The 12652-nt window shown below is 37.2% G+C and overlaps 1 protein-coding gene and 1 long non-coding RNA gene across 2 annotated transcripts in view; one reads left to right on the top strand and one right to left on the bottom strand.

Moving 5' to 3' along the window:
* Positions 1 to 619: 619 nt before the first annotated feature.
* LOC147406344 (uncharacterized) lies at positions 620 to 1259 on the top strand. Its single transcript, XR_015176423.1, has 2 exons — positions 620 to 910; positions 1006 to 1259. It is a non-coding gene; the product is annotated as an uncharacterized LOC147406344 (long non-coding RNA).
* A 1306-nt stretch (positions 1260 to 2565) lies between these two features.
* FSD3 (Fe superoxide dismutase 3) overlaps positions 2566 to 12652 on the bottom strand; it is a 41503-nt gene continuing 31416 nt past the window's right edge. Inside the window, 5 exon segments of the mRNA XM_086434298.1 lie at positions 2566 to 2986; positions 3558 to 3581; positions 3668 to 3694; positions 3774 to 3847; positions 5318 to 5489. Coding sequence (XP_086290424.1) covers positions 2861 to 2986; positions 3558 to 3581; positions 3668 to 3694; positions 3774 to 3847; positions 5318 to 5489 — 423 coding nt within the window. The 3' untranslated portion in view covers positions 2566 to 2860.

Here is a 12652-nt window from a genome sequence, read left to right as displayed (position 1 = left end):
AGGAATGTGTTATTTTAATTGAAGAAAACAAAAATACTAGTAAGAAGTGAAAGGAAAATAAGATTTAGGTCCAACGAATGCGGTGGTGTCATCATTAAAGAATGATGTGTTTAGTGGAGCTTGAGTTTTGATAACATGTAGAAATTTGATTTTATTGAGAATTTTTTAATGAATTGTGCATGTTTGTATTTATGGAGATTACATCTATGAAGATATGAAAATTAACGTAATATAAATATTCTAATTTATTAATACTTAATAATGTAAAATATCTTAATTGTTATTGCTACATATATTATTCTCCATCACTACCTTCCCTTTGTGATGAGATACATTAATAATGATATAATGTATCTCGAGTATCATAATACAATTGCATCCAATTCTATAACGTGCCATACTGAATCTCAATATTTAAGATCAGTAGGTACATACTGAACATCGCAAAAATGATTCGGTATTTACATACCGAATCAAAAATTCCACTCACAAAGTTTCTTATATGAATGGTTTTGATTCAATTTTATTTTGAGGTGTTAGGGTGAAACAAACAAGCAAAATCAAATATCCAAACTCTTATTGAAACCTTTCTGGATGTAACGAAGAAGAACAAGAATGAGAGAGAGAGAGAGAGAGAGAGAGAGGGTGAGGTAGCCTCTTGAGTGGTTGCAGAGAAAATAAGTGGGTACGTTGAGCATTTTAGGTGTGTGCAAATAATGCCACTCTCATAAAAAAAAAAATCCCATTTGATCAACACCTTAGAGCTTGTCCCTTGAGTTGCCACGTATATAAGAAAGAGAAAATTCATGATACGTAATCACTCATCTCCCTCCAACTACAGAAATAGCAGAGAGATGAAGCTATTCGGCAAATACATATTTCCAAGACAGATATTGCTTGCAGCATCTGGGTAACCCTAACTTTATCTCTCTTTCTCTCTTTTTTTTTTTTTTTTTTTAATAAAATAAAATAAAATAACGAAAATTGTCTCTTAATTCTTGTCAGGCTTCTCTTCTTGGCTTCAACGACATACGACGTCCACAGATCCATTAAGAACAACCAGACTCCCCCTTCAAAGGAACAAATTCAAGCCCTTGAAGATTTTATCAGATCTTCACGCCGTTCTCATTAATAATTATTTTTTCTCTTTCTATTCCTATTCCAATGTAATGATATCTTTTATTTATATTTTAAATTTAGGATCATAGACTAAGAGACCCTTTTTATATATTTAAAATAAAATCTTTTCTATTTTTTTATTTTATTTTTTATACATTTTATATTTATTTGTATGTTGGTTTTTCAATACCTATGGCATATGGTGTGTGGCTAGCTATTCTATTTTTCTAATGTCCACGCCTCGTAACACCTCAAGTCCTCAACCTTATCACACCCCCCAACTCTTCTTCAATTATGTGGTTCTCAGCTTCTACATTGTATCACTCAAATGGGTGACACTAGAGGGTCATGGCTTTTATGGAAAAGGGGTCAGGTCTGCACCCGACCGACACTTGAGAATCACCAACCTGTGCCCACACCCAACCCGACCTCGAGCATGAAACACTCAACTCAATCCCAACCCATGTCAGGTTGGCTCATTCCTCAATAATATTAGATGATTTAGCAATGATAATGACTTATATAATTAAAGTGGTATGTAAAAAAAATTTATAATTTATAATTATTTGTCATAAAAAATATATTTCAAAGTTCATATTACATGAAATTATATTTATAAGCAAATGATAAGAAAAAATGAGGATGATTAGCTAAAGATTGAAATGTACTTTTGTTCTCCCACCCAGCACCAAACCCTAGTTAATTGTGTCCAAACTTGATCCAATGTCAGGTTGAACCCAATGGATTCGGGTTAGGCCCACCCAAGTTGGAGCTCTATTCTTCTGTTTAAAAACTTCCTTTAAATAAAAATTATATGGTTCATTACTTTTAAAGGATTTACACCTAAGTACCAATTGCACTTGATAACTTGCTTGAAGAGATCACAAAGACCCCTCTTGTTAGGTGTAGTAGAATTAAGTTAGGAATGTTTTTATGAAAAAAAAAAAAAAAGAGACTACTTTTTAAGTTGTGCAACAGGCAACTTATGATCTACAAGTAGTTGATCCTAATGTATGACATAATTCAAATATAGTAAAAATTATTAAGTTTAAAAACAAAAAAAAGTGCTGATATTCTAACAAGAAAGTCTTCACTCGGTCAATCCTCGTCTGACATGTTATGGATACTGAACCATAGATCTGTTCCTCGGGATACACAAATGTGCATCTTTTATGGAAATATTCATTTGTGTATCCTGAGAAAACAGATCTATGGTTCCATGTCCATGACACGCCAGCCAAGTATTGACTGAGTGAAGACTTTCTAGTTAGAAAATCATTACTTAAAAAAAAAATGGTGTGTTAGTATATACTATCCAATTTGACAATATAATCAGCTTTGAGTAGGAAAAAGCTATCCCAAAACCAGAGAGTTAGGCCTAAGTGAAAGCACTGATTCATGGCATCTTGTAGGAATAAATAAAGTTGGCAAGATAAATTCAATCTCTAGGGAAATAAGATGATTTAATAGAATAGCAGTCGTCCTATGCATATGTTTGTTTGTTCGATCAGACCAACTGGGCTTCGGAAGCGAAAAATCCTAGATCTTTACTATTACAAAAATTAGTATCATCAAAAGCTTAAATACAGGTAAGAGTTTCTCGTCTAATCCCTAAACAACAACAAAAATGTTTTTTCTCTAATTTAAATTAGCAAGTTTTAACATGATTAGGATTAAGTCAAACTACATTACACCCCTTCTAATAAAAAATGAAGAAAAAAAAAAGTATATACAAAGCATCTCAGGCGACAGGAACTTTTGGCTCCCCGAAATTCACAAATGCCTCTGCACGGGCCATGCGTGCCGTTACTGTATGCCATGACACGAGATGGTTCATGAATGCGTTCACATATTGCCCTTTGTCGTTCTGCTCATAAAATTCCAACCAATAAAAAACTTTCGAATGTACCCAACATAAAAAAAATAAAAATAAAGACAGACATATATTTTCACTGCTTTACGGACAGATTTGAACTTGAAAACCATAAATGATCTCATGGTTCATTAGTAAAAACCATCATTAGATGTTGTCATTACCACTCCACCATACACATGACAAACATCTGGACAGTTAGGACCCACCATTTGATGGGTTCAGACAAGATGATCTAGATGAAAATTGATTCAATTGCATGAACACAATCATCCAATCTAAATCTCTAGGTTCTTTTAGTTTTCTCTGAAACTGTTTTCGAATTATTTTCTCATTGTCCAAACTATGAAAATTAGATTAGATGGTTAGGTTCAACCAAATGAGAAAAAGTATCACCTCAGGGGGAACCACATCAAATGAAGTGTCCCAAACCCCCTGGAGATGGTATAGAAGACAGCTTCTCAGTTCCCACACTATCTAGTTACTGACTATCATGCAGTATTAATTACTTTGGATGACATAAAATATTTGGATGGAAAATAAATATGGAAAAATATTTGCATACCTTGTAATCTAGATAATAAGCATGCTACAAGATAGAAAAAAGAGAGGAAATGTTAGCATTTACAATATATAAACATATTTTTAATAAAAGGAAAAAAAAAAACACCTTACCTCCCACATATCCAGACCGATGATGGGCTGCAAACAAAAAGTGGTTAATACATCTTTATGAGGGAATTAACAGAATGGATCAAATGAGTTTTAAAAATTGACGTACGATATCATCCCAGACGAGTGGATTAAAGGCATTTGATGTTTTAACCACTGCAAGCCTTTTCTCTCTTGTCTTCACTGAAGCAACCACAACATGAACAGTTAAAGCATAGTAAGTCTCACCCATCAGAGTTTTGGATGGTCATGAAATACAGGACAAAGGTATAGTTTATACAACAGATGATCAGGATCATTCAAGTAAAATAGTAAGTCTCACCCTCTTGAATATGTGTCGTATGTGTCTGTAGTCGTGGTAGGCCATTCCATTGACTACCCAATGGAGGTTGTCTCATAAAAAAAATCCAAATTCTTCTAAATGCCATTGTTAAATAATTTGAAAAGTCATGGGTTTTGGGTATAAATTTTACACTGGCTAGAGGACCAATGGAAAAAATTTTGAAGCACCCATCCCACTTCAAAATTTTGGTAGAACCCTCTCCTTTTGATCACATGTGGTATCTCAAAGGAGATATCCCAACTATTAACCCAAAAGTAGGGACTTGAAATAAACACAAAAAGCCACGTTTCATGTTACGAGGAGGGTTCCTCCAAAATTTTGAAGTCGGACTCGAGGACCAACCTGATAAATCCAACCTATCCCTTGTTTTCTACCCTCCAAAAAAAAAGAGGGGGGGGAAGAGAGAGAGAGAGAGACAGAGAGAGATTAAAGAAAGAAGTCGGTTTTACTTTTATGACTAGGATGCAGACATCTTAATAAGCTATTAAGAAGTTATGGCATTTTGAAATTTTGAACGAAAACAAAACTATTTTAAAAGAGGAAATAAGAGGTACCTAGACGGATATGGTTGGTTGAAACAACCCTTTTTTGATACATGTGTATCCAGACTTAGTCCGACTAATCTCATGGACAAGCCTGTCACCCCTTCCAGCATAGCACATGCCTTGTGTAACTGGGCTTTTAAAGCACCAGGATGGTGGCCAACAAGGGGTGAAGTGATTTGAACTCAAGACCTCTGCTTCCTGAGGAATGATCCTGGCCAACTCACCAACCCCTCGTTGGCTGGTTGGTTGGTTGCAACATCTCATGGCATTATTGTCAATTCAGGTAATCTAATGGATGGTTATGAAGGTGCCCTTAAGGGTATCATCATTTGTTCTTTGGGACACAGAGTGTCCAAACACAATAAACACCGCAAAGAGTCCATTTTTATTATCGATGGTACAAAACAGATGTGAATACAATTAATATTTAGCAGATGGGAAAACCTGAATTTTTTACAGGATATAGCCTCTGAAACAAAAATAGGTTTCCCCCAGATGCTTGGGAAAAAATGGATGTAATGAATTAGAATAGATTTTTTTTTTTTTTTAGAGAGATTCTATTGCCACACCAACTTTTGTAACACCACCCCAATTCACATGTAAATCACCAAAGAATTAGCACACATCTTGGGTGGCATTAATAAAAGTTGGTGAGGCAATAGAAGCTCTTTTTTCTTTGGGTGGTGGTGTGTGTAGCGGATGCTAAGTAGAAAGTCTATCTAGTTCAAGAAGCTCGGAAAGTATATTTGACCAAAAAGCACTCACAAACGAGCCAAATCCAGCCAGAACCGAATAGTGTAAGGGCAGCTTCAACAAATTTTTCCCTGAAATTAGTGAAGGAACCAAAATCCTTTTCAATCTGCTGAATAACACCTTCTCCAGGAATTTTAGCACCCCCAGGCTGCATGGATTCCCAAAAGAAGTCATGGTTCCATACCTGCAAACAATAGGTTCAAATCTGATAAGTTATAATCATGTACCCCCTCATGAGGACTTCTACGAATTCTTTTGGTTAGAGTTTTGGACTAGTTGGAAGAATAATTGGAATCTTTGTAGCGGAAACAACAAATGGATCAATGACCCTACATGTGACCTACAAACTCACTGGCACATTTTAGTAGTAGTCCACCTCTTTGAGGGACCATCACGAACAAATACAAAAGAAAGTCCTAGTAGATCATATAAAGGCATCTATATGGATATTAGAGTAATATGGGCAACAATCCACAAAATAACCATTGAACTGATGGTTAGAGATGCCAATTTGCTTCAATTTTTTGGTTATCAATGTTTTCACAATCAAACAGATTTTAAATTTATAAGGAGTAGGATTCAAATCAGCTTAGGATTCAAACCATTCGCTCGTAAGATTCTTAAAGATTTCTCTTTATGAGTTTAAAAAAATGAAATTATATCCAAAAAACTAATTACACACATTCAAAAGTGCATCATAATTTATCATGATAATAACAAAGTTTTGTCCTAGCACTTGCAAATAATGATAGACCAATTTTCATAGCAATCAAGGCAGTCATAATTCTCAGTCTTTCAAATTATGTGCATTGACAAGAATTTCATGCAATCCACGTTAGGAGATGTTAAATAATTAGTAAAAACACCAACTTTTGTTTTTTGTAATTTTTAGTTTAAGGAATAAAAAATACAACCACGGGAATAATTTTCTCCACATGTAAGCATGCCCATGCCCAACTTTTTTTATCCAAATCGTAAGATTTGATAGAATCATATGCTCTGAATAGTGGACATACAAGAATGGCAAGATTTACCTAGAAATAAAAAATCCTCTCAATTGTTGAAAGTTGCATTATGGAGATAGGGTAATTATCCTTGTCGCAATGGGAGTAAAGAGTGAGCTTGCAGGAGAGATGCTTTCTTGACACCAAATTTGATCCCCTTATTGGAAATAATGTTTATGTTTTTCTGGTTTTTATCTTTTTATCTTCTATTATTTCTATATAAGGGCGTTTACGTCTATTCGCTCATTTATTAATATATATATATATATCAAGCTCTCATTATGAGAATTGACAATTATTCTCCAATTCTTCTTGGTATCAAAGCCTATAGGGAATCCATCGATTGTGTCTCTCCTTCGACTCCTAGACCTCTTGGAGTTACATAGTCAACACCTCCCTCTCTTCTACTATCGTCCCAACAACCCATCTGACTCTTAAGGACCAAACCTAAGCAAGGAGTCTTCGTTGAAGGGTCTCCCCTTAGGGGGTTCTTCTCTCCTTTTACCCTAATTGCACCATGCAATACAATGCACTAGTGCAGTTCCTTGTTCGATTTGATCCATGTTGCTGGCTGGATTGCCCTGCGATTAGGGTTTGCTGTCATGAGGCTGCTGTTGTGTGAGGTTATTCTGTGGGTTGTTGGGTGCATTATTGTAAATTTACACATGCTGGCTGATCTGCGATATAATTGAGGTTGCTGCTGTGTGAGGTTGTTGGGTGAATCACTGCAGATTTACACATGTTGTGTGGGTTCCCTACTGCCCTGCGATGGAATTTTTGTGCATCCTTGTGCCTCCTTGCTGCCCTACGATAAGGTTTAAAGCCCTCTGATAGTTTGCTTGTTTTTGGCTGGGCTATGTGATAGAGGTTCACCACCCCCAATCTTCTCTTGCTCTTGCTGTTTTTGGTGTGGCTGGGCTATGTGACAGTTTCACCACCACCACCTTTTGTTATTGTTTTTTTTTTTTTTTTTTGGTGGGTGATCACACATTGGTTTGAGGTTGCTAGAGAACTCCCTTCAAGCCAAAATTTCCATCTTATTGCCTTGCTCTTGAAACTCCTCTTGTTCTTCATGCGATATGACATCGAACCAAGAGAACAAGGAATTTAATACTATTCTTGGGGAAAATTCCTCAGCCCAACATATTACCAATGCCTTATTAGATGGTCGGAATTTTCAGTCATGGTCTCGCTCTGTGAGACTCTATTTGGGTAGTCAAGGTAAATTCGGATGGCTTTTGGCCACCGTTACTAAGCCACCCATCACCAATCCCAAATTTGAACAATGGGAGATCGACAATTGCACCCTTCTTGGGTGGTTGTTTAATTCCATGGAACAACGCATCTACATCATGTTTATGTATCATGAGACGGTCTCCTTATTGTGGTTCGCTCTCACTCAGACATATGTGCATGCTCGAAATGATTTGAGGATTTATGAGCTATATCATGACATTGCACAGGCTACTCAAGGTACTCAGATTGTAGCTGATTATTTTAGTTTTTTCAATCTCGTTGGGAGAACCTCTCTCATTATGAGTCTATGGCTGAGTTGTTTGTAGAAGCAACCGGGTATGTGGTTAAGAGGATTTCTTGACATTAGACATACCAATTTCTCATGGGCCTACGATCTGAGTTTGAGAGACTATGGACCCAGATCCTTAACACCTCATTTAAGGCCTTTGCAACTATCAATAGTGTATGTAGTTAAAAGGATTTCTCGACATCAAACATATCAGTTTCTCATGGGCCTACAATCTGAGTTTGAGGCACTACGGACCCAGATCCTTAACACCTCTCATTTGCCTTCCTCATTTGAGGCTTTTGCAACTATTGATAGTAATGAACGCCGTCGTCGTGTAGTACCATCTCAGACTCAGGCCCCTGGTATTCTTTCTGCACCAACTATAGATCAGATGGTTTTAGCAGTCAATTCAGGTTTTTCTAACTCTCGTGCCCAGGGATTTGGGAGTCGTGGTCGTGGTCATGGTAAAGAAAGTAGTCTTACTTACAGTCATTGTGGGAAGACTGGCCATGAGAAGGCCTAATGTTTTTAGCACTATCCCCATCTGTTGCGATCTCCTACCATTTCTACTTTGGAGCATTCTTCTCCTCGTGCTGCCATTGTAGAGTCATCACTAGTTCCTCTTACTGATCCTATATCTGCTCTTAGCACTATTGATTTGCAATAACTTCAGACTCAGTTTGCCACTATTGTACGGGATCAGATTCATGCTCATATTCATTAATCTTCGACTATGACCTCAGTTACCACACCCCCAAGTACATCTTCTGTATTTCATATCACTCAATCTAATTCCGCTCTTCTGACTTGGGTAATTGATTTTGGTACCTCTCATCACATGACCGGTGAGTCTAGTCATTTTACTTCTATTTTTTCCTACTACTCATAAGGAGGTTCGCCTTACTGATGGGTCTCTTACTCCTATCAAAAACAAGGGTACCATCCCCTTATCTTCTGACTTTTCTCTTGAATCTATTCTTCATGTTCCGAATCTATCTCTTAACATTTTGTCTGTGAGTAGTATTATCAAATCTCTAAATTGTTATGTAACATTTTTTCCTACTAACTGTATTTTTCAGGACCTGACTTAGAGGATTTTTGGCAAGGGATATGAAGGATGGATTGTATCTGTTTGGATCTCAACCAACTGTTGTTCCAACTTCTGTGCTTCCCCTCTCTGGCAACCATACTTTTTCTTCTCAGACTTTATATTTATGGTATGCTCACTTAGGACATGATAATTTTTAGCACTTATGTTTTTTATTTCCTATTTAAAAAACTTCTTGTAGTAGACACAAGTTTTAGTGCTTTGCGTATGAGCATTCTAAACACACGTACTTCTTATATTCATCGTATGCATTGATTTAGATTTAATTCATTCTGATGTGTAGGGGCCTTCCCTTATTACTGTTTTTAATGGTCATAAATATTATGTTACATTTATTGACGACTATTATCGTTGTACTTGGATTTATTTAATGCATTTTCGTTCTAAGGTACTTCCTATTTTTGTTAATTTTCTTAAATAATTAAGACTCAGTATAACGTCATTGTTATATCTCTAAGGTATGATAATGAGGAGGAATATATTTCTAATGGGATTTGATCCCATCTCCATGAACACAGTATGCTTCATCAATTGACTTGTCCTCATACTCTTGAACAAAATGGGGAGAGGTAGAACGCAAACACCGCCACCTCATGAACATTGTTTGTTGTCTTATTCGAGGGATGCATGTTCCCAAGTTATATTGGAATATGGCAATCCTCACTGCGGCTTTTCTCTTTAATCGCGTTCCAAATCGCACCTTAGGGGGACAGGTGCCTCTTCATGTTCTTCGACCTGATAGCATTCTTTTCCCATTACTCTTAGAGTCTTTGAGTGCGCTTATTTTGTTCAGGACAAGACCCCTCATCTCCATTGTTTGCCTCCTAATCTCTTTAGTTGCATGTCACTCGTGACCCCTTGACCAACTCAATGCGAAGAATGCATTTCTGAATGGTGATCTGACTGAGGTCATTTACATGGACCCCCCTCTTAAGTTTCGTCTTTAAAGGGAGTATTCGGAGCAGTTCTGCTGCCTTTATGGTCTGAAATAGTCCTCGCGAGCTTGGTTTCAATGTTTCTCTGAGGTTATTTGTTGAGGAGTGGATGGTCGTTGCATCATTGGTTTGGTTAATGTGGATGACATTGTGACTGGAGATGATGCACAATGGAATGACAAAGTAAAAAGGCTATTGGGTCGTGCTTTTGAGGTTAAAGACTAGGGTCCCCTCAAGTACTTCTTGAGGATAGAAGTGACCCGCTCACGTCGTGGTATTTCGTTATCTCAGCGCAAATACACTTTAGATCTTTTTCAAGACACTGGGATGCTTGGTTGTCGTCCTACCTCATTCCCTATGGATCAAAATCATCATCTTCATGCCGAATCTGGTGATCTTTTATCTGATCATTCTTCTTATCAGAGACTCGTTGGTCGACCGATTTATCTGACCAACACTAGACCGGATTTGACCTTTGTGGTTAGTGTAGTCAATCAGTTCATGCATGCTCCTGACTCCTCTCATCTTGATGTTGCTTATCATATTCTTCGTTATTTTAAGTCTCGTCTTGATCTTGGGCTTTTCTACTCGTCTATTGCTCAACCATAGTTATCATGTTTCACTAATGTTGATTATGCTGGTTCTCTTACAGATAAGAGATCTACCTCTGGTTTCTGTATTTTCTATGATAGTAACTTGATCTCATGGAAAAGTAAGAAACAGAATGTAATTTCCCATTCTTCTGCTGAAGCTAAGTATCAGACTATGGCCCTTGGCACTTGTGAGCTTATTTGGTTTAGATCTTTACTGACGAAGCTGAGATTTCCTATCTCTGGCTCTTCTACTTTATTTTGTGATAACAAATCTACCATCATGCTTGCCTTTGACTCAGTTCTTCATGAGAGGACCAAGCATTAAGAAGTTGATATTCACTTTCTCAGGGAGAAAATTCGAACTGGTACTCTTCAAACAGTCTTTGTAACTTCTTCAGATCAGCTTGCCGATATATTTATGAAGTCTGTTGGTCCTTCTATCACTAACTCTCATCTTGTCAAACTGGACTTAGTTGATATATTTTCCCCAGCTTGAGGGAGAGTATTGGAAATAATGTTTATGTTTATGCTTTTCTATTTTTTATCTTTTTATCTTCTATTATTTCCATGTAAGGGTGTTACGTCTATTCACTCGTTTATTAATTATATATAAAAAGTTGTCAAGCTCTCATTATGAGAATTGACAATTCTTCTCCCCCAAGGCCTTGAACTTCTTCAAATAGCTACAGTTTGCAATAATCCGCAGTTGAGAGGTAGTCCACGATTCAGGTTTGTGCCTAACCTACTAATTGGACATTTAGTTCCAGTCAAGTGTTAAGAGAGTTAAGAGGAAAGGCTTTGGGAGACAAAGAACTTACTCATTGAGATGAATGGATTATCCAAGTGTCACCATCATGACTCCTCATCCCATTTGGAATGAAGGGGTCCTTAAATAGAAAAGAGGAGTTGGGGAAACTCTAGTTCTTGTGTTCTAACAGTTAGATACCTCTACCAAGGTAGCAAGACATGGAATACAGTCCTTCCCTCGGCAAAATTTAGAAGTCCACTTGCACTCCCCACTAAAGACAAGCCCACAAGAATAGCGATCCAAAGGTGCCACATATGATTGTAGGCATCCTTTGCATTAAGGGGCTTGCAATGTTAACAGACTCGTCAAGTGCTGAGGCTCTCACTCAATGAACTACCCACGATGGGGTTTCCCTATCCTTTTTGTAAAGGGTTGCTCTGATCTTGTTGACTGACAAAGCAAGTGCCCTATGTAGGCTTCATATGTTGGGGTCAAACATGCAACCCCACATAGTACACATGGAAGCCTTGTATCCTTTTGAGTATTAATGTCATCTAAAAAGGATGGTTAGTGGTGGTAGAATCAGTGGACATTCTGATTAATGGAGGCCCAAACCAGACAACCTTCTTCTACTAGTTACAAGGTTTTAAACCATGTTGAGAAGAACACAACCCCAAATCTTGATGGGTTGTATCTTGAATTCCAGAAGTCATAGTAAAATCAGACGAAGCTATCTTAGTCCTTTTAGTTGCTTCAGCTCCTTGTCATTGGCAATAGTTTGTGAAATAAGATCCTCCTCGGGGAGGATGGCAACTGATTGTTTGGCTGGCGATGCAAGCATTCGATCTTCTTCTTGTATTATTCCCATCTCTTCAAGTATGGAAGCACTAAGTTCTTCTCGAAATCTGAATATGATCTGAAAAAGTTGTAGGAGAATCAAGAAATCTGATCTCATAGAATCAGGAAAATAGGATATTCTTCTTGATCACTCTTGACTTTTCTAGAATATTCCTGTAATCTTCTACAATAGGATAGTTGGTTTATTATTCTAGATTATTCTTGAATTTCTAGATTATTCTTGTAACAGGATAATTAGTCTATAAATACCACTATTGGGGCATTTGTAATGATCATCCAAGAATTCTCAATAAATTCAATCTTTCTACATGATATCAGAGCATTAGGTTTTGATCTAGGGATTACCTATGGCGGGCCAAAATCCGTAGAAGACGAATTTAACCAGTGCGACCAGCAAGGACTCAGCGGCGTCAGGGGAAAGCACTGCAAGTTCGAACCTGAACTCCTCCATCTCATTCAGTGGTTCGTAAGGGTCCCCAAATTCGTTCCAATTGAATATCCACAGTCTAAATGGAAAAAACTACACGGAATGGTCGCAAATCGTTCGTTTGATTTTGGAAGGCAAGGGGAAGTTTG

Source organism: Akebia trifoliata, chromosome 3, assembly GCF_017979445.1.
Source record: "Akebia trifoliata isolate Shusen 1 chromosome 3, ASM1797944v1, whole genome shotgun sequence".
Lineage (NCBI taxonomy): Eukaryota > Viridiplantae > Streptophyta > Magnoliopsida > Ranunculales > Lardizabalaceae > Akebia > Akebia trifoliata.
Note: the sequence above shows the minus strand (reverse complement) of the source record. Positions and strands in the feature narration are given on the sequence as shown.